The sequence below is a fragment of the Pongo abelii genome, chromosome 20 (assembly GCF_028885655.2).
Source record: "Pongo abelii isolate AG06213 chromosome 20, NHGRI_mPonAbe1-v2.0_pri, whole genome shotgun sequence".
In the NCBI taxonomy this organism is placed as follows: domain Eukaryota; kingdom Metazoa; phylum Chordata; class Mammalia; order Primates; family Hominidae; genus Pongo; species Pongo abelii.
The window spans coordinates 49,645,001-49,666,569 of NC_072005.2; the positions used below are offsets into that span (position 1 = coordinate 49,645,001).

The 21,569-nt window shown below is 53.2% G+C and overlaps 1 protein-coding gene and 1 long non-coding RNA gene across 3 annotated transcripts in view; one reads left to right on the forward strand and one right to left on the reverse strand.

The window, feature by feature from the left end:
• The window catches only part of LOC134760650 (uncharacterized), a 15,771-nt gene extending 233 nt beyond the window's left edge, over positions 1–15,538 (forward strand). The window contains exons 1-3 of the long non-coding RNA XR_010138497.1: positions 1–1,348; positions 10,501–10,704; positions 13,185–15,538. The exon at positions 1–1,348 is cut by the window's left edge and continues 233 nt beyond it. This is a non-coding gene — a long non-coding RNA (uncharacterized LOC134760650). The remainder of the gene's footprint in view (positions 1,349–10,500; positions 10,705–13,184) is intronic.
• On the reverse strand, positions 4,160–21,498 carry CADM4 (cell adhesion molecule 4). Of its 2 annotated transcripts, XM_024236698.2 has the most exons (9): positions 21,376–21,498; positions 9,366–9,512; positions 8,888–9,040; positions 8,506–8,640; positions 7,857–8,021; positions 7,644–7,734; positions 6,817–6,989; positions 5,839–5,967; positions 4,160–5,188 (listed from the first exon to the last, which is right to left on the reverse strand). In XM_024236698.2, the coding sequence occupies exons 1-9, from the start codon at positions 21,437–21,439 to the stop codon at positions 5,079–5,081; spliced, it is 1,167 nt and encodes a 388-aa protein (XP_024092466.1). In that variant the 5' UTR covers positions 21,440–21,498; the 3' UTR covers positions 4,160–5,078. The 2 variants fall into 2 exon arrangements, with proteins under 2 accessions (XP_024092466.1, XP_054396564.1); XM_054540589.1 differs by lacking the exon at positions 5,839–5,967 and having other exon boundaries at positions 21,376–21,489.
• Between the last annotated feature and the right edge of the window lie 71 nt (positions 21,499–21,569).

A 21,569-nucleotide genomic window follows, 5' to 3' on the forward strand; every position in this document is an offset into this window, starting at 1 on the left:
CAAAGTGCTGGGATTACAGGCGTGAGCCACCGCGCCCAGCCTACTTATTGATATTTTTTAAGAGACAGGGTCTCGCTCAGTTGCCCAGGCTGGAGTGCAGTAGGGTGATCTGTAGGAAAGGGGCTTCCAGGCCTTAACTCATGTACTCCCCATAACCAGGTTGGGAGGTTAGCTCACTGTAACCTCAAACTCCTGTGCTCAAGGTACCCTACTCGCCCCTAGCAGAGTAGCTGGGACTACAGGTGTGCGCCACCACGCCAGGCTTAATTTTTACATTATTTTTTTTTTGTAGAGATGGGGGTCTCACTATGTTGCCCAGGCTGGTCTTGAACTCCTGGTCTCAAGCGATCCTCCTGCCTCAGCCTCCCAAAGTATTGGTATCACAGGCATAAGCCACTGCAACTAGTCCAAAGAATTACTTAATATAGCTATGTTCCATGTGATATTTGGGACATACTTGTCTAAAAGGTTGTATCTTTTGGATATAATTGTTTATCTGAAATTCAAATTTAACTAGACATTGTATATTTTATATGGCAACCATACACCTGGGGCAATCAAGACGTTCCATGAAGTTACCAGGAGACAATGCCCATCAGCCTACACTTTTCCAAGCCCACGTCACACAAGGCCCCTTCCAGAGTATTCCAGAAGTCAGGTAGGGCCATCCCTTGGTTCACAAGTCCCACTCCTACCACGCCTATGGCAGCCAAACTGAAAGGCAAACACAGTGCTGGAGACCCCACAATGCCCTGGGCCTATAGCAGCCAATTCCCAAGATGCCCCGCGTGAACACAATAGGCACTCGTTCCAATGCTCGAGCAAAGAGACCAGGGCAAAACCTTCCACTACGGGACAATAAGGGCCAGTTCCCACAATTCCTTGTGGCAGTTCTTCCCAGGATGCCTTAGGCCTATAGCGACCACCTTCCCAGACTCCCCATGTGGAAGCGCTCCAAGCCTCCAGGACGGTCAGCGGCAGGTGTGGGATAAAAGGAACCGGTCTCGACAAGGATCTGGGACACTCTTTCCCAGGATGCACCAGGCCTACGACTAGCGGACCAACTACCACAGCGCTTCAAGGCGGAGCGCTCGGTTCTCCCAGGATGCCCCAGGGCGGCACAGACGCGTAGGGGGAGAAAAAGAAGCCCTCGGGTCACCACGGCCCCAGACTGCCGGCTCCCCGGTGACGGGAGTCGTCGCTCCCATCATGCAGCGGGGCCGTAGCGCCCGCTTCCCGGCATGCCCCGCGCACCCCTGCCCGGGACACTCACCGGCGCCGGCGGCCCCCGCTCCGGCTCTGCGGCGGCGGCTGCACGCCCAGCCTCTGCGCCTGCGTCGCAATTAGGGTAGGAGAGCGCGCAGGGGGCGTGAAGAGCCTAGGGCGCTTGCGCGGCGAGACGGACTAGTCCTGTAGCGCTGTGGAAAGAGGGGCTATGCGCGTCGGGCCGTCGACGAGACCCGCGCGGGGGGCGCCGTGCTTTGCCCCTCGCTGCCTGGGTTTACTTGGTACAGTCCGCGGCCCGAAGGAACAAGAAGCTGAAGGGTTCGCGCGTGCGTGTGCGTGTGCGGGGCGGGAACGCGCCTTATAAAACTGGGATGTGCTGCGGGGTGGAGGGCGCTAGTTCGGACTGGATCCTGGGCCCGAGGCCTGCTTATTTGCATAATCCTAGCGCGGGACAATGAAAGGCCTCCCGCACTGGAAGGAGTGATTTGCATGTTCCCCGGAGGGGCCTTGCTCCTGAGCGCAGTGATTAGCATATGGCTGGGGCAACCTGAGCAAAGCGCATGCGCACAGGGACTGCACACTAACGCGAAGTGGGTATCCTTGTCTTCGTTGGGGATCAGTTTGCATCCTAAGAGAGGGCACAAGGGCCAGGACCCCTCCCAACCAGGATAAAGGTTTATTGATCTCCTAGGTGTCAGGCCCCATGCTGGGGGATTCTATGGTTTCTGCAGTGAACCATACTCCTGTACTCACGGCATCCCAGTCGAAGGAGATACACACCTAATTAGACAACTGTTTCCCAGAAGGTCAGACCTGGAGTGAGGAACACAGCGGGTTGTGGGAGCCTAAGAGGCACTTGCCCCGGCCTATGGTTCTAGAAGGGCTTCCAGGAGGTGGTGATCCTTAAGCCAAGTACGAATAGGAGCCAACTAGAATGGGAATGGGTCTGGCAGAATGAACAGCAAACGCCAAGGCCCAGAGGCCAAAAAAAAACAGAAGCGCATGTTTTGATTGAGGAAGCAAGAGCAGCTTAGTATGCCTAGAACCGAACTGGAGACGGGAAATGGTCCTATAGACGATGTTAGAGTTCAACTGTGACTACATTCCAGTCTTCTGTAAGTGACTTTGTCACATTCTGGCTTAAAACTCCCCCAAAGGGATCCCATTAGGAAAAAAAAATCCAAAAATCTCTATCATGGCCTGAGGGGCTATACATCTGGTCTGGCCGTGCTTATCTTTCTGACCCCACCTACTTCCTCCTCCCTCCACTTCTGTCCAGTTCCATCTTACCCCAAACTCTCTTTACCATCTCGGGCCTTTGCTCTTGCCGTTCCCTCCGCCTGAAAATGCTTTTCCCTCTGACCTTTGAATACCTACTCTTGTGCTCACCATTCATATCTTGGTACAGATGTCAATCTGAGAGGCTTTTCCTGATCTGTCCATAATAGCACTTCCACATTTGACTGGAGTTATGGATAAATCGGGATTGGCCATGAGTTGGTGGTGGTTGTAACTGGCATGAAGAGTACATGGGGCTGGGCGCGGTGGCTCACGCCCGTAATTCCCAGCACTTTGGGAGGCCGAGGCGGGTGTATCACCTGAGGTCAGGAGCTTGAGACCAGCCTGGGCAACATGGTGAAACCCTGCCTCTATTAAAAGTACAAAAATTAGCCAGGGGTTATGGGGGGTGCCTGTAATCCCTGCTACTTGGGAGGCTGAGGCACGAAGATCACTTGAACCCTGGAGGCAGAGGTTGCATTGAGTCGAGATTGAGCCACTGCACTCCAGCCTGGGCCACCCAGTGAGACTCTGGGTCTCGCCTGTAATCCCAGCTGGGATTACGGTGGCTCATGCCTGTAATCCCAGCACTTTGGGAGGCTGAGGCGGGCGGATCACGTCAGGAGATCGAGACCATCCTGGCCATCCTAGACCATTTCTACTAAAAATACAAAAAAAAAAAAAAAAAAATTAGCCGGGCGTGGTGGCAGGCGCCTGTAGTCCCAGCTACTTGGGAGGCTGAGGCAGGAGAATGGCGTGAACACGGGAGGCGGAGCTTGCAGTGAGCCGAGATCGCGCCACTGCACTCCAGCCTGGGCGACAGAGCGAGACTTCATCTCAAAAAAAAAAAAAAAGAGTACCTGGGACGTTATTGTCCTGTCTACTCCTGTGGGTTTGAAGTTTTCCATAATGACAATGGCACACCACATCACCATACTCTGCATTTATATTAATAGTTCTTATCACAATCTGAACTTTCTTTGCTTCCTTGTTTTGAGTGTTTTCCTCATGAAACCTTCGTGAGGCTAAGAATGGAGTCGCCCTTTTTCACTTTGGGTTCTCAGTGCTTAGAGCAGGATCAGATTTCAGATTAGTGTAGCGCTGTCTTTAACACCTAACATTTGCCTGTTTTATTCACCATGGACTCTAGAACTTTGAGCAGCACCTGGCACATCGTAAGAGGTTATTTTTTAAAGTTAGAATAATACATCTAAAATGTACATGAATGAATGAGAGGCCTGGGATGCCAGACTAAAGAGCTTTGACTTGGTCTAGAGGTGATGGGGAGCTAGGCAAAGGTTTTGAGAGTTTAACTTTAATTCAAAGTTCCCTTGGAGACTAATGTCTGGGGTAGGGGGAAGCCAGGGTAAGGGTCCCGGCCATGGGATGGGGTAGCTCAGTCGCTATCAAAAAGACAAGACTGACTATTTGGCTGAAGAAGTGGCCAAACCCAGGTTTCTGGGGAGGTCGAGGTACCCTCAGTGAGGTCAGGACCTTCTGGCCTATACTGTCCACGAGCAACCATCACACTCCTCCCTCCCCTCTCCCTTAGTTCCCCTCCCAATGGTACAGCCCTTGACAGCAGGACAGACACACAGCCACCCCAAACACTTGTTCTCTCCTCAGTTTAATGGTGGTTAGTGAGATTGCCAAACCCCCTCCCCATTCCCCTCCCCGCCCCGTACAAAATGTGTGTGTGGTTTTTTGTTTTTTGTTTTTTGTTTTTTAACAAGAAAAAGGGGGCAAAAGCCAGGAATGGGGAGAGGGGGGTGCAATCTGATATTTTCATACAGACTTTTGATTTTTTAATATATTATATATAAAACCATAAAGACCACGAATCCTCCCCAAACTCCTTTCCCCCTCCCCGGGGGGCCTGGAGGAGAGATGGGGAAGGCCCCCCCAGGAGTGGGTGGACAGAGAGACAAATATGGATGGGACAGACGTTGGGGGAGAGGGTAGAGAGAAGCGGAGCCCAGGAACCTGGGGAAGGGGGATTGGAGAAAAGGGTTGGGGCTGTCTCCCTCACTGCCCCCATCAGAGTTATGACACAAAGACACAGAATCCCTATTTCCACGCCCTCCCCCCACCCATCCCCCCACCGTGCAAACATGGCTTTGCAAAGAAGTGCCCAGAGCTCTGTGGAACTCTTACAATGGCTGGCATGGGGTCTAGGACCCCCAAAGAAATCTGTGTTCCCCTTCCCTGCCCACCCCACCCTTCCCAGAAACTGACCCCCTCCCCACAAGACCTGGTTTTGTAGCCTAGGGGCCCTGGCCTTCCCCCAGTTATCTTCCCCCAACCCAATCCCTACTGCCCTCACTGGACTTGGGGGGTCTGGACCTTTGGCCCCTGCCCCCTGGGGGACCCAGACCTCTGGGCCCTCACTTCTGGCCCTTGCAGAGATCCAGGCATCCAACACCCCCATCCCTGCCCAAGTGTCTGAGGTGTTAGTGGTGGGGGGAGAAGCCCACCATCCCAGACTCTGGTAAATGTCTTTGCTGGTTCCTTGCAGCTGGCAGTGGGGGGGACCCCAGCCCAGGCCCAGGCCTAGGCCTGGGGTGGGGAAAGGGTCAGATGAAGAATTCCTCTTTCCTCTTGTGTCCGTCGCTGCCGTTGAGGAAGGCTTCTCTTGCTTCTCCCTGTTCATCCAAGCCACTGGCTTCGTGGGTCAGATAGGAACCTGAGGGGGTGACAGACCCCCGGGGCAGGGGGGACATATTTGTGGACCCAGGAGTTGGACAGAAATATAGGGGAAGAGGGAGACAGACAAGACACATGCCAGGCAAAGGAAGAGGGAGAAACGGAACACACAGGGAGAGGCAGAGAAAGGTAAAAGCAGAATTAGGAAGACTCCAAAAGCTCACCGAAAGTGCCACCCTTATCCCTTCTCTTGGAGGTATTTCCTTGCCCTGCTCCCAGCGAATTCAGCAATTAGGAAAATAAATTGTTTTATTCAAATCCATGCTCTTTTTTTCCCTAATTTTTTGTATTTTTAGTAGAAAAGGGGCTTCGCCATGGTGCCCAGGCTGGTCTCGAACTCCTGGCTTCTCAAGTGCTTTACCCGCCTTGGCCTCCCAAAGTGCTGGGATTACAGGCATGAGCCACCGCGCCCACCCGCAAATCTATGCTTTTAATTCAGCTTCTAAATTCTACCCCTTTTCGAGTATTGTGCCGAAAGCCCCAACCCCCTTTGTCATCTCGGCCCCAGGTGCAGCGGGATTTGGAATCCAGAGCCTAGGCTCCGCCCTCTCGTTACCCTGGCTCTAGGCCCCGCCTCTTTCCGAGCCCTACAACCAACCAACCGTAGAGTCCAGGCCCCGTCCCACTCACCCTTCTGCCGTACCGAGCACCAGACCATGCCCACTAGCACACATATGATCAGAAACACCAGTAGCGCCAGGATGCCGCCCACAATGGCATAGGGAACCGACGTCTGAGCCTCTACCACCGCACCAGGGTCTGCCAGAGGGACAGGGCACAGGACCAGGTCATCAGAGGACGGTCCCGGTCTGGCCCCATCGCTGCCAAGCTTTTAAGCCATTCTGCACACGTCTAACCGCGCCCTTTTATGTGCCGCACCCCTCAAAAATTACTGCCACCTTGTAGTCTCTTCTCTTTCCAGATGCTTGTTGGTGTGTACACTGCCCGACCCCTCCCCTGAGTCATGTTACATTTTCCTTTTCTTTTTCTTGTTTTCTTTTGCAGAGACGGGGGTCTCGCTATGTGGCCCAGGCTGGTCTTAAACTCCTGGGCTCAAGCGATCCTCCGGCCTAGGCCTCCCAAAGTACTGGGATTAGAGGCGTGAGCGACCGCACCCAGCCATCCCTTTTCTTTTGACTCAAGTTTCTTCCTCCACTAAGAAACAGAGTCCAAGAAACAGGTCCAAGTCCCTTCCCACCTTGTCTAAAATGCTCCAAGTATTTAAAGTGCTGGGCCCAACTACTTCCAAAATTTCTGCCCCACCGTCATAGAGCTAAACACAGAACAGCGGTGTGCTAGAGCTCATTCCAACCACTTTACATATTTAGCTCACATAATCTTCACAACAGCCTTGTTATATAGGTGCTATTGTTTATTTCCACTTTACTGATGGGTAAACTGAGGCGCAGACAGGTTCGGTTACTGCAATAGGATGCAGCGAAACCGAATTTGAGCCCCGCGGGCCAGTCTGGTCCCAAAACAACAAGAACTCTGTTGGCTGCCGAACCCCTGAGTTACGTGGCCTCTTTGCTCAAGCCCCGCCCCCGCCCCCTGGCGCCCCGCCCCCGCCCTGAGCCCTGCCCGCAGTCGGCCGCAGCCTGCTCTCACCGTAGACCACGAGTACGTAGAGCGCCCTCGCATGGCCGTGCTTATTGGACGCCTCGCAAGTATAGGTGCCGTTATCCGCGGATACCAGGCCCGGCAGCGTGAGCGTCTCTCCCACGGCCTCCGCCCTCTCCGGCAAAGACTCATTCCCGCGGTTCCAGCGGATCTGGTTTGGCCTGGGTGGGGATAAAGTATAGTGAGAGTTAGGAACCCAGGTGCCAGCACCCAATTCTGACTTGTCAAGAATCTAGACATGCAACTTTCATCACGCAGGGACCTCCAAATAAGAAGCTTCCTGCTATCTCTTTCCTTTCTGGAAAACCAACAGTCCTGGGCCTACTTCCACCCATCACCAAGGTCTCAGGAATTCTAGCCTAGGCGGAACATGGTGGCTTATGCCTACAATCCCAGCACTTTAGGAGGCTGAGACGGGAGGATTGCTTAAGGCCAGCAGTTCCAGACCAGCCTGGGCAACACAGGGAGACCCCGTCACTACAATTAAAAAAAAATAATAATAATAATTCTAGCCCTCCCACGCCATTCCATCCTCAGCAACCAGGAGTCCGAGGCTGCACAGTTTCAGTATTGGGGAGTCTGAGCCTCCAGATTCCTCCTCCCTCAGGATCCAGGAGTCCAGGTCCCAGATCCCTATTCGTCCAGGTCCCCAGCTCTCTCCTCCTCAGGACCCAGGAATCCAGGTCCTAGCTCCCTGTTTGTCCAGGTCCTCAGCTCTCTCCTCCTTAGGACCCAGGAGTCCAAGTCCCTGGTCCCTGTTCTTCCGGGTCCCTAGCTTTCTCCTCCTGAGGACACAGGAGGCCCCCAGAGCTCACCTGGGGTTCCCCGTGACAGCACACGTCAACACCAGCGTGTCTCCCTCCCTCACCACAGCTTGGGAGGCATGAATCCGGGCCGTGGGGGAGTCTGTTAGGCAAAAGTAAGAAGAGAGAGTAGTTTCCAAGCCATCACGCAGGACAAGGGGGACCCTCCCGGGTGCGGGTGGCTGGCGTTGGGATCCCTTGGGTCCCGGCCCGCCGGTCACTTACACTGCACATCCAGCACGTACTGCGTCTGCTTGCTGTGTCCAGAGGGCAGCGCCTGGTTCTGTGCCTCGCAGATGATTATACCACCGTCGTCCTTACGGTCTACACGAAACCGCACTGTGCTTGCCACGCTCCAGACCTTGCCATTTTCCTGGCTGCTGCTCACTCCTGCCACACCCCGGTCAGACACTGTCAGGCCACAATTCCGGCTCCATCCACCCACACGAGCCAACCCCAAAGCTGGCTATTTGCCAAGCTCCACCCCTTACCCACAGGCCCCGCCTCTTGTCCTCCAAGCTACGCCCCTCCCCTAACCAAGCCCACATGCCTCCTCCCAAAGCTCTTCCCTCTTTCACGCTCATGCTTTCTCGTCTATCAATCCATTTAATTGCTATATATATAAAAACATAAATGTATAATAGAGACGGGGTCTCACAATGTTGGCCAGGTTGAACTCCTGACCTCAAGCAATCTTCCCATCTCAGCCTCCCAAAGTGCTAGGACTACAGGCGTGAGCCACCGCGCTCGACATCAACCACTACATATTGAATGTCCAGTGTCTATGAAAACCTGTGGCTCCTCTCTACATATAAACAGCCTCTCCTAAGTCCCACCTCCTCCCCACCCCTTGTCAGCACTCGGCCCAGGGTACCTTTCAGCTCTTTGCGGTCCCGGTACCAGCGCAGGGTGGCAGCCGGACGGGACCGTGGAACGAGGCAGCTGAGCTCCACCTCGCCGCCCTCTACCGCCTGCTCCCGGACCTCCACCACAGGATTCTCTGGGGCCACTGCCGCAGGGAGAAGGGAAGTAAGGGGTTAAAGAAGGCACGAACGTGGGCTCAAAGCGATCAAGCTGCCGGTTCCCAGCGACCATAGGGAACCAGGGTCCCAGGTGGCAGGGGTCAAAGGGGAGAGGTCAGGAGCCAGATGCCCATCCAGGATGTTAAAAATAGCCATGGTCTGAAAGTCTCAGGAGAAGAGAGAAGCAGAGAAGAAAGGAGGAGAGGATGCGTCCGACAAGGGGGAGGGCGTTACCTAGTACCGTGAGCGTGGCAATCTGGTGGTGGGTGTCTTCTGTGTAGAGCTGGCAGAAATAGCCCCCCTCGTCCTCCAGGCGGGCATCTGAGAGCCGGATCCGCACCCGGCGTGGGGAGAACTCCTCAAGCTGGAAACGCTCATCCTTCAAGGCTAGAGAGAGTGAGGGGGAAGGTGTGAATTTCGGGAGTCCTGGCCTCACAAGTCCCACCCATCCGACTGGAGCTTCGAGGCCAGCCCTCTGCCTCTTTTCTCCAGCCATACCTATGAGTCTGAGGTATCCAACTATTTACTCCCTTGAGGACCCAGCATTATTCAAGTCCTCCTGCCTGCAGGACCAGCAGTCCAGGACCCCAGCCCTTTCTTCTCCGAGACCCAGGAGACCAAACTCTCAGGTGTGTCCTCTTTCAGGACATGGGAGTCTGGGCCCCAGCCCTCTCTTCCTTTAAGACTCAGGAGTCTGGTCCCCAGCACTCACCACGGGTGCCATTGAAGAAGAGGGTCTGCCGGGCTGGGTTCTGGATGACAACTATGGACCCATCATACTGGTGCAGACGGCAGGTGATCTCAGCCACCCCACCCTCAGCCACTGTCACGTTCTCTGTCTGTACTTCCTGTCCTGCCCCTGGACGATTAGACAAAGAGATAGGATAGAAGACTTACTGAGAGCTGCAATTCAATTTTTTCTTTCTCCCTCTTCCCCATGCAAACCTCCAATCCCTCTCTTTCCCCTCATTCATTCCATTGCACTGAACATTTCCTGCAGGCTAGAGTCCAGGACAGGGAGGAAATCTGCTCCCTACTCTAAAAGAGCTGCAGTCAAGATTTAGTAAAATATGCTCTAATGAGGGCAGCACAGGGCACACTAGGAACCCAGAGCAAGGGGAGACTATTATAGAACTGCCTAGAGAGATGGGTAGCCAGAGAGGGCTCTGCAAGAAAGCTCCATTGGATCTGGATCTTAAAGACTAAGCAGGAGGCCGAGCGTGGTGGCTCATGCCTATAATCCCAGCACTTTGAGAGGCCGAGGCGGGCAGATCGCAAAGTCAAGAGATAGAGACCATCCTGGCCAACATGGTGAAACCCTGTCTCTACTAAAAATACAAAAAAAAAAAAAAAAATTAGCTGGGTGTGGTGGTGCGTGCCTGTAGTCCCAGCTACTCGGGAGGCTGAGGCAGGGGAATTGCTTGAACCTGGGAGGTGGAAGTTGCAGTGAGCTGAGATTGAGCCACTGCACTCCAGCCTGGGCGACAGAGTGAGACTCTGTCTCAAAAAAAAGAAAAAAAAAGAGTAAGCAGGAGTTCACAAGGTGTGGGAGACTGCTGTGTGTTCACCAAGCTTCATCTTTCATACCTGGGCACATGTTGTAGCCCATTTGCAAAGATAGCCGTAATATTCTCCTGTCCCTGGACATGCCCTTTGCAAGTTGATTTTGCCATTCCTCCCATTGAGAAGGCACTTTGTCCCCTACTAGTCTGGGTAAGCCTTGAGAGTTGCTTTGACCAATAGAATTTGCTATAAGTGATATTGAGCCTAGGCCTGAAGAGGCCTTGTAGCTTCCACTCCTGCCCTAAGACTGTTGCATGAAGATACCCAGACTAGTGTCTTTGCAGATGAACAATCATGGTGAAAGAGAAGCCCAGCCAGCAGCCAGCACCAACTACCAGCTGTGTGAGTGAGGCCATCCTGGATCATCCAGCCCCAGCTGCCCCACCAGATGACAGCAGCCACACAAGTGACCCCAGTTGAGACCAATAAAAGATCTGCCCATCTGATACAGCCCAAACTGCTGAACCCCAGAATAATGAACAAATAAGGTGGTGGTTGTTTTAAGCTCTTAAGTTGTGGGTGATCTGTTCTACTGCTAAAGTTAACTGATACAATACATAATTAGGCTATACTTCCCAGCATCCTTTATAGTTAGGTGGGGCCATGTGACCAATTCTGGCCAATGGGATGTAGGTGGAAGAGAAACACCTCTTGCAGCCTGACCCATCTCCCTCATAATCCTTCACACTGGCTGAACAGAGAGGACTCCAAGGAGCCTAGAGGAGGGCAAGATCACAAGCCAGAAGGAACCTGGGTCTCTAAGTGACTGTCCCCCATGACCCGCCTGTATAGGACTGTGATATGAGCAAGAAATATACCTTTTTGTTAAGCCATTGAGATTTCAGGGGTGTCTGTTACAGCGTTTAACCTACCCTGATTAATCCATCAGAAAAACAAGGTGGGGAATCTAGTACCATCAGAAAAAAGAATTTAGGAAAGCTGAAAGCCAAGACTAATCATCAGCATCAATGTCATCATCTGTTGTCTTCAAAATAACAATAACCCCCCATAGCTACCAATTATTAGGTACTTGCAGTGTTAGTCCCTGTGCTAAGAGCATTACCCATATAACTTACCTTTAATCTTCACAATCCCTGTGTAAGGTAGGCATGATTATTTATTATTATTATTATTATTATTATTATTATTATTTTGAGACACAGGCTTGCTCTGTTGCCCAGGCTGGAGTGCAGTGGTGCGATCTCAGCTCATTGCAACCTCCACCTCCCAAGTTCAAGCGATTCTTCAGCCTCAGCCTCTCAAGTAGCTGGAATTACAGGCATGCACCACCATGCCAGGCTAATTTTTATTTTTAGTAGAGACAGAGTTTAGCCATATTGGCCTGGCTGGTCTCGAACTCCTGGCCTCAAGTGATCCGCCTGCCTCAGCCTCCCAAAGTCCTGGGATTACAGGTGCGAGCCACCGTGCCTGGCCATTTATTATTATTATTTTTAATTTGAGACAAGGTCAGGCTGGAGTGCAGTGGCATGATCTCAGCTCACTGCAATGTCTGCCTCCCAGGCTCAAGTGATCCCACCTCAGCCTCCCCAGTAGCTGGAACTACAGGTGCACACCATCACACCTGGCTAATTTTTGTATGTTTTTAGAGACGGAGTTTCGCCGTGTTGCCCAGGCTGGTCTTGAACTCGAGAGCTCAAGTGAACTGCCTGCTTCAGCCTCCCAAAGTGCTGGGATTACAGGCATGAGCTACTGTGCCCGGCCTGTGCTATTATTATCCTCATTTTCCCCCATTTCCATTTTTTTTTTTTTTTTTTTTTTGGAGACATTGTCTTGCTCTGTCGCCCAGGCTAGAGTGCAGTGGTACGATCTCAGCTCACTGCAACCTCCACCTCCTGGGTTCAAGCAATTCTCCTGCCTCAGCCTCCCAAGTAGCTGGGATTATAGGCACCTGCCACTGCACTTGGCTAATTTTTGTGTTTTTAGTAAAGACGGGGTTTCACCATCTTGGCCAGGCTGGTCTGGAACTCCTGACCTTGTGATCCACCCGCCTTGGCCTCCCAAAGTGCTGGGATTACAGGCTTGAGCTACTGTGTCCTGCTTCCATTCCCATTTTATAGGTGAGAAAATTGGCCCACAGAGATGAAATGACTTGCCCAGGTTCACAGCCAGGAGTGGCAGCACCAAAATCTGCATCCAAATCTCTGATTCTGTATCCTGAATCTGTCTATCCACTCCTGGCTGTCTGGATTAAGTGTCCATTATTGGCAGGGGTTGTGAGATCCGCTTGTGATGGGCCTCGAATGCCAACCTAGGAGATTGGCTTTCATCCTAAGGACCAGTGAAGGTTTTGAAGCAGGAAAATGCCATGATTATGTCTGGCTATTTGTCTTTAAGTGCTGGATAACTATCCATGTCTTTTACATTCAGGTGCTGGGTTGCATTCATTCAGGAGTATTTCCTGAGCATCACGTAGGTTTTCAGGGGCTGAGTAGTCAGAGATGAGTTAGATGGGGTCCCTGCCCTCTAAGATTTATGGGAAGGTAGAAACCAATCACTGTAATCAAAAGTGTTATGTGGCTGGGCACAGTGGCTCACACCTGTAATCCCAGCACTTTGGGAGGCCGAGGTGGGCGGATCACAAGTTCAGGAGTTTGAGACCAGCCTGACCAACATGGTGAAACCCCGTCTGTACTAAAAATACAAAAATTAGCCGGGCGTGGTGGTGGGCGCCTGTAATTCCAGCTACTCAGGAGGCTGAGGCATGAGAATCTCTTGAACCTGGGAGGCGGAGGTTGCAGTGAGCCGAGATCACGCCACTGCACTCCAGCCTGGGTGACAGAGCAAGACTCCATTTCAAAAAAGAAAAAAAGAAAAAAAAGTGTTATGTTTTCTGTAAGAGGGTAGGTAACCTAATTTGGAAGTTGAGGGGTAGAAAAGATTATTTCTGGGGGATGGAGAGAGACTTCTGGCTTCCTATTCTGACATCCATTTTTCCCTTTCTCCTCAGTAAAAGAAAAGAACACTGGTTGTATTTTATGGTTGCACTATGTCCAGCAGAAAAAGGCATTCCTCAGTCTCCTTGCAGCAAGGTAAAGCCATCTGATAAAATTTTGTCCAGTTGGATATAAGCCAGAATGTTGCGTGACAATTTTGGGAGGACTTCCTGAAACAGGTGGACAAACCCTTTTTCTACTGAGTCACCTTTGTGCCACCTGGAACTAGCAGTGTGATGCATGGAATTTAGGCAGCCATATTGAACCATGAGGACAAGAGCAGTGGGGATGGTGGAACCAAGAGCTGGAAGGTGCCTGAGTCTCTGGTGAAGATGTGGAGCTGCTGTTAACAGCCCTGGACTCCTACTTCTGGACTTCTTTTATGTTTGAGTGTAACACTTCGGGTATTTTTATTTTTTTAATTTATTTTAGAGATGAGGTCTCACTATGTTGCCTAGGCTAGACTCAAACTCTTATGCTCAAGCAGTCCTCCTGCCTCAGCTTCATGAGTAGCTGAAACTATAGCACTTTGGGTATTTGAGCCACTGTTTGAGGTTTATCTAGCACCTCCTGGAATATCAAGCTTAACATGTCCAATCCTTGCCCCAGATATCTTCCTGCCCCAATTTTCTCAATCTCAATAAATGTCACCACCATCCACCTGGTTGCTCAGGTCAAAAACCTAGAAATCATTCAAGTTCTCTCCCTTTCCCTCATCCCCAATATCCATTCCATCAGCAATATCTGTCCATTCTACCTCCAAGACATATCCCAGATCTCATCACCTTTGTCTGCCTCTCCTACCCTCACTCTCATCCAGCATCATCCCTCACCCGGACTCTGCAAGAGCCTACTTGTGGGTCTGTCTGTGTCCCTGTCTGCCTCCTCCAGGGCCATTCTCCACCCAGTGGCCGGACGGATTTTTCAAAGAGGTAAATCAGATCAATTCACCTCTCTGCTTAAAACCCTCTGAGGGCTGCCCGTAACACGTAGAATAAAATAGAGACCCCTTCCCGGGGACTTCAAGGTGCTATATGGCCTGGCCCCTCGCTGACCTTACTTCACTCTGGGCTCGCTAGCCTTGTTGTCCCTCAAACATGCTGAGCTCGTTCCCACCACAGGGCCTTTTCCCTTTTCTTCCTTCTGCCTGGAATGTTCTTCTCCCCACCTCCCAACCCCCATCTTCCCAGGGCTGACTCCTGTTCCCATTTGGGTCTCAAATAATATCAGTACCTTCTCAGAGAGGCCTTCCCTCACTGCTCATCCCTTCACCTTTAGAACACTTTCTTTTCTTTTAAGAGACAAAGTCAGCCCTTTTAAGAGACAAAGAGGCCCGGTGCGGTGGCTCACGCCTGTAATCCCAGCATTTTGAGAGGCCAAGGCGGGCAGATCACCTGAGGTCAGGAGTTCAAGACTAGCCTGGCCAACATGGCGAAACCCCATCTCTACTAAAAAAATACAAAAATTAGCCGGGTAGTGGTAGCCCTGGCTACTCAGGAGGCTGAGGCAGAATTGCTTGAACCCGGGAGGCAGAGGTTGCAGTGAGCCGAGATCGAGCCACTGCACTCCAACCTGGGTGACAGAGCGAGACTCTGTCTCAAAAAAAAAAAAAAAAAAAAAGACAGGGTATTGCTCTGTCACCCAGGCTGGAGTGCAGTGGTGCAATCATGGCTCACTGCAGCCTCAAACTCCTGGGCTCAAGCCATCCTCCCACCTCAGCCTCCCAAGTAGCTGAGATTATAGGCTCCTCCCACCACACCTGGCTAATTTTTGTGCTTTTTGTGGAGACAGAGATTCTCCATGTTGCCCAGGCTGATCTCCAACTCCTGGGCTCAAGGGATCCTCCTGCCTCGGCTTCCCAAAGTGCTGGGATTACAGGCGTGAGCCACTGCGCCTGGCCCAGAACACTTGCTATTTCCTCACCATTGCTTTATTTCTTCTACGAAGATTTCACTGGATTATCACATTCATTTTCTTATTTGTTTACTGTCTGTTTGTCACCCACGACTGGAATGTACACTCTAGGAAGGCAGGGATATAATCCATTGGGTTTACTGTTGCACCCCTAGTACCCAGAAGAGTGCTTGGCACCTGATAAGTGTCTGGGGAACTTGCTACATGAATTACATGTGTCAGATGGGATATCTGTTTGTCTTTCTTCTCTCTTTTTTTTTTCTTTCTTTTTCTTTCTCTCTCTTTCTCTTTTTCTTTCTTTCTTTCTTTTTTCTTTTTTTGAGATAAGGTCTCGCTCTGTCACCCAGGCTAGAGTGCAGTGGTGCAATCATGGCTCACTGCAACCTTGAACACGTGGGCTCAAGCGATCCTCCCACCTCAGGCTAGCTAAGACTACAGAGGTGCATAGCCATGCCCAGCTAATTTAAAAAAAAAATTTTTTTTTTTTTTTTTAGAGATGGGAGTCTCAATATCTTGCCCAGGTTGGTCTTGAACTCCTAGGCTCAAGCAAAGTGCTGGGATTATAGGCATGAGCCACTGCAGCTGGCCCAGACAGAATCTCATTTCAGCCTGACAACTTTGTGACATCATCATTTTCATCTTAAACACCTAGGTTGATCCCAGCTCAACCACTTGCCATCTGTGTGACCTGTGGGCAAGTGACCTTACCTTTCTGAGCCTCAGTTGCCCCATCTATAAAATGGGAATGATGCCAGTGCCTGCCCCGTAAGGATGAGCCCTGCGCCTGAAGCTCAGGGAGCCCTCTCTGCAAGGCTGTTTTAGTGCAACCTCCGGAAACATACCCATGCATGTGAAAACTGGCATGCACATTCTGGTGCTTTTAAAAACATCTCGAAGCCTATCCACAGATCCTGGACCTCAAGGCTGGTTCAGTGCTAGCCCCCCATTTTACAGATGTGGAGAATGAGGCTTAGCGGGTCCCAGGCAAGTCAGTGGCAAAACTCACCATCTCCTGGGAGCCATCAGGTTCCTCTGGATCTGCTCCCACCAAATTTATCCCCTGCTCTCTGCTTGAGGGTGCACATGGGGTGAGGGTGGGGGTCTTTTGTTTTACTCCCTCCCCCTCCTGAGGAGTCAGTAACCAACAGTGTCTGTGCCTGGAATATTAATGTCTCAGCAGCTTTTGTTTGGGGGGTTGGGGGTGGTGGGGGCGGGACTTTCTGGTCAGAGAGGGGCTGAGCTTTGGGGACTGAGGCACTGGCCCTTTAAACTGTGTTGACAGCCAGGAGTCGTCATGGGGATGGTGCTTGGAAAAAGGGACAGGGAGGGTTTGGGAAAGAGTGGCGGAGCAGGTAATGCGTAACACCCAGGAATCCAGCCCCCAACCACCTCCTCTCCCAGGACTCAGGAGTCTAGGCTCCCCAGCCCCTCCTCCATCAGGTTCCAGGAGTCTGGAACCCCGGCTTCTTTCCCCCTTAGACCCAGGAATTCAGCCCCCAACCACCTCCTCTCTCAGGTTTCCGAAATCCAGACCCCTAGCCCCCTTCTCGACCAGGACCCAGGATTCTGGGCTGTCAGCAGCCCTTTCCTTCAAACCTAGGAGTCAGAGCCCCCAGCCCTCTCCTAGCTTAGACACAGGAGTCTGGGCCTCCAGCCCCCTCCTCCTTCAGGACCCAGGAGCCAGGGGTCCAGAGTACACAGCTGGTGGATGTTTCCACGGAGATTAAGCAGGGTGGGGGCAGCGCTTCCTGGGTCCTGAGTCAGCGAATACCCAAGGGAGTCTCAAGGTCATAGTTCCGGGAAGGTCACCACCACCCCCTCTGTATCCGCTCCCCAGGGGGCTCCTGGCATCCTGCCTCCTTCCCCCTTCCTCCCTTAGGGAGGTGGTACATCCCTGCGTCCTGACTGAACCCCCCTCAGCCCCCCATCAATGGCGGAGTCCGAACATCCTCGCACAAAGCGTCAATTCTTCCCCAGCTCAGCCTTGTGAAGGCGTCTGTATTCGCAGGACCTAGGCATCAGGGTCTCAGCCCCTCCTCCCTCAGAAACCTGGAGTGGAATCCCCCGCCTCCAGCCCCTTCCTCCCTCAGGACCCAGGAGTCTGTATCCTCATCCCTTCCTCCCTCAAGACCTAGGAGTGTGGACTCCCAGCCCCCTTTTCCTTCCGGACACAGGAGTTCCAGCCCTCGGTCCTCTCCTCTCTTAAACCCAGGAGTCTAAGACCCCAGCCCCCTCCTCCCTGAGAAACAGGAGTCTAAGACCCCAGCCTCCTCCTCCCTCAGACTCAGGAGTCTAAGACCCCAGGCCCCTTCTCCCTGAGACCCAGGAGTCTAAGACCCAGCCCCCTCCTCTCTCAGACTCAGGAGTCTAAGACCCCAGCCCCCTCCTCCCTCAGACTCAGGAGTCTAAGACCCCAGCCCCCTCCTCCCTGGACCCAGGAGTCTAAGACCCCAGCCCCCTCCTCCCTGGACCCAGGAGCCTAAGACCTCAGCCCCCTCCTCCTTGAGACCCAGGAGTCTAAGACCCTAGCTCCCTCCTCCTTCAGACCCATTAGTCCAGGCCCCCAGACCCTCCTCCATCAGACCCAGGAGTCCAGGTCCCCAGCCCCTCCTCCATCAGATCCAGCCCCTCCCCTCCTGAAAACTTTTGACTCTAACTCCCCAGTCCTCAACCCCTAGAACCACAGTCCTGCCTTTCCTCAACCCTCTGTCCCCTCCCATCTGGGGACTCAGGCATCAGGTTGGGGCGTAGGGGTGAGTCAGCAGCCTCACACACAAAGTCCCCGCTGTGGCCCCCACATTCCTGGGATATTCGGGACTCCCTGGATTCCAGGCCTCAGGCCCAGCCAGGGAGTGGGGAGTCCCCCAGAGGTCCTCCCTGGGTGTGGGGTACGGGAGGAATTCCTGCTCCGGGAAGGGTGCAGGCCTGCACTGAACTCCCTCTGTCCGAACCTCCACCCCCAGTGCCCTCTATTCACCCCCCCTTCCCAGAAGAGCCCAGGCTCAGCACCTGCCCCTTGCCCCACTGGGTGCCCACGGAGGAGCCTGTGTGCCTGCTTCCTATGGGCCTGGGGTCTGCACAGGCGGAAACCAGTGGGTGCTTCCGTTCTGGTGCCACAGGCCATTGGATGCTGGCGGGTCTGACTGTCTCCAGGCCACCCCCCACCCCTCCCAGAGAGAGAAAGCTGCCTTTGTGTTCTCCAAGATGGGGACAGGCCAGGCTCGCACGACATTAACCCAGCCTTAGGCCCCAGCCCTGCTGTGTCTAAGGTCTTGGAATCCACTGCAGAACCTGACCCCCACCCCCAGGCTCTGGGGACACAGGCGCCTGGCTCATGGGTGGGTGGGGGGGGGGTCAGTGATAGAAACCTCCAAAACCTGTTCCTTGGGGTGACTCACAATGGAGGGAGGGTCCCCCTATTCTCAGAGTGGCTGGTCAGAATTTTAGCAGGAAAAAGTGAGTCACCCTGGGAAGGAAACGTTATTTGGGGACCAACAACTGCCCCCTCCACAAGACCCCTCAACTCCTAACAGCCTCTCTATTCTTTCTTTGTATTGGATATCTGTTTCCTCTGCTCCTTTCTGTTCTACCCAGTTTCTGGCTGCGGGTCCCCATTTCTGCCTGGGTGCATCCCTGGGCAGGCAACCCATCCCTCCCTCTGGCTTCCTCTCCTCTGCCCACCCTGGATCCTTCTTCTTTGGGCATAAATCTCATCATCTTCTTCTGCTATGCTCAGAAGATGAATGAACCAGGAGAGAGAGAACATGTTTTTAAAATGGCGCAAATGCACCCCATCTCTCCCGATTCCTGCTGGCTAGGCAAGGTGAGAGAGGAAGGAGTGACTAACAGAGGAATGTGGGAACAACAGATACCTCCTAAAATGTGGTAGCCAAGGCCACTCAGAAATATCCAATGGAAAGGAGAGCAGGAAGGACCCTCCAAGACCACATGCTACAGCCTCCTACCCCATGCTTTACAGAAGGGGAAAGTAAGGCCCAGAGAGGGACAAGGACTGATGCAAAATTATACTAAAGGGTCCTGGGTAAGGCTTGGACCCAAGTTCCTTAGCTCCCAGCTGGGAGCTCTTCCCATGACACCAAACTCGGTTTCTACTTGTAAAAGCCACATACTATTTACTTTAGAGAAAGTTTACAGAGAGGATTAGGGTGCCAGGAAGCAGTGACTTAGAAATCAAACGAGGGACAGGGCTGTAGACCTAACTCCCAGAAGCACCAGAGAAAGGCTTTTGCACGGGGCGAGTGGTCACCTTAAGCTATATTCTGATCCTGAGAATTCAAAGTCTGATGATTCTAAGCTGTCAGGATTCTAAATGTCATAGATGTCAAGATCCAGGAACTCCAAGACATCAAGATTTCACGACGTCAAGATTTTTAAGACGTCAAGATGCTAGCATGCTAACACCATCACAGTTCTAGAACTTTAAAGGTGTCAAGATTCTAAAGCCTTCTGGATTCTAGAATCCTGTAGATGTCAGCATTCTAAAGTACCCTCAGGTTCTTTATTTACTGGATTCATTAGTTCCAGGATTCTATGAGCCTGGTGTTTAGCCTAAAAAATAAAGATAAATTAAAATTGATGGAAATGTCACTGAGGTACCAAAGTTCTTATCTGGGAAATTGTGGCGTGTCTGTTGTAAAGAAACGAGGTAATGATGCAAGTTCTAAAGCAGTCACAGAAGACTAGAGAAGAAAGAAAGACAGTGAGAGGACAGCTTTGCCCCTCACCCTGGCCGAGGTGAGGATGGCTTTGCCTCAAACCCTGGAGTGGGGAACATGTAACTGCACTCAACTTGCCAGAAACCCCTTCACGGTCTGAGCTGGCGTTCCCTTTCAGGTCACTGAGTTCAACATCCTCACTTTACAGAAAGAGAAACAGAAGCCTGGAGAGAGGGAGGTGTTTACCATTGGCTGCGATGGCAAATGGCAAGAGCCAAGATTTAAGCCCAGGCCGCCAGCCCCATGCCACCTGGTTACAACTCCTCTCACCAATCTCTGCAGAACACCCAGCCCTCCTGCTTCTGCCTAGCCACCTTCCAATCCTCTGTTCCTTCCAAAAGTGGCCTTATCCACCAGGGAGGGGTGACCCGTGGCAGGTTCGAGACTTACACAGTGTGACAGTGTGTGTGGGTGACATTTCCTGACCTTGTCCCCAGTCTCAGGGTCACCCGACCTTGGGGGTCTCCAGCTTCTCACAGTGTGTGATGAGGGTATGTGGATGGCTCCCTGGATGTCCTGGACAGGGGCTTCTCTGTGAGTCAAGCCTGGGTGTGTGAATGGGTGAGGAGGGTTTGGAGAGGCATTCGCTGAATCCACGTGTGTGCCTACATGCCAAGGTCCCCCATTCTCACTTCCCCACACACATGCACACAGATGTTCCCCTCCAGGGCTCTTTAGAATGCCCTGCCTGACTGAATTCCTCTCCAGGGGCACAGAGGGATAGAGAGAGGGAGGAAGGAAGGATGGGAATGGGAGATCCCAGGATGGAGGCTGTAAGGGTAGAGAGAGGAGGCACAGCAGAAAAACAGGGATGGAGATAGTGGGACAGAGAAGGGGGAAAGAGACAGGTGACAGAAAGGGCTAGAGAAACGAGTGACAGAAAGACAGGGGACACAGACAAGGGGATGGGGCAGATAGGGGACAGAGAAAAGGGGACAGAAAAACAAGGGCGACAGCGAGACAGAGACAGGGACCAAGAATAGGGGCAGAGAGGGAGGGCAGAAATCCGGGGGAAAGAGAATAGAGAGGATGATGGAGGGGACAGAGTGACCCAGGAAAAGGGGACAGAGACCAGGGGACAGAGGTAGGGGACAAAGAATAGATGAGGAACACGGAGGCAAGGAGAGAGGGAGACAGACAGAAGGAGGGACAGGACTTCGAGACTGAGGGACAGAGGACAAGGGTAGGGGGACGAGGAGCCAGACGGAGGGATTCAGAGACGGGCGGACAGAGAGACGCAGAGACTGGACAGAAGGACAGCGGTACCGGCCTGGGGAGGGCGGACTTGTGTGTGGGGGGGGGTCTCGGGCCCTTTGTCCCCGCCGGGATCCAGTCTGCGCGGGTGGGGGGGCTGCGGCACGGCGGCCGGGACCCGCGCCCCCTCCCCCGCTCGTCGCTCCCGGCTCCCGGCCCGCGCTGCGCTTTGTCCCGGGGAGGGGGCCCGGCCCGGCCCCGCGCGCATTGTTCGGCCTCTGCAGCCCCGAGGCTGCCGGGCTGTCACCACGGCGCGCCCCCCGCCCCAGCCCGGCCGGCCGATCCCGGCCCCCGACCCTACCTGGCCCCGCCGCGGCCGCCCACAGCAGCAGCAGCGGCCACTGGAAGCGCCGGGCCCGGCCCATGGTGCCGCCGCCGCCGCCGCCGCCGCTCGCTCCCGGCCCGGCACCTGCACCGCCCGCGCTGCCCGCCCCGCCCCCCGCGCCCCGCCCCCTGCCCGCCCGGGGGCGGGGCGCCGAGGCCGGGGCGGGGCCG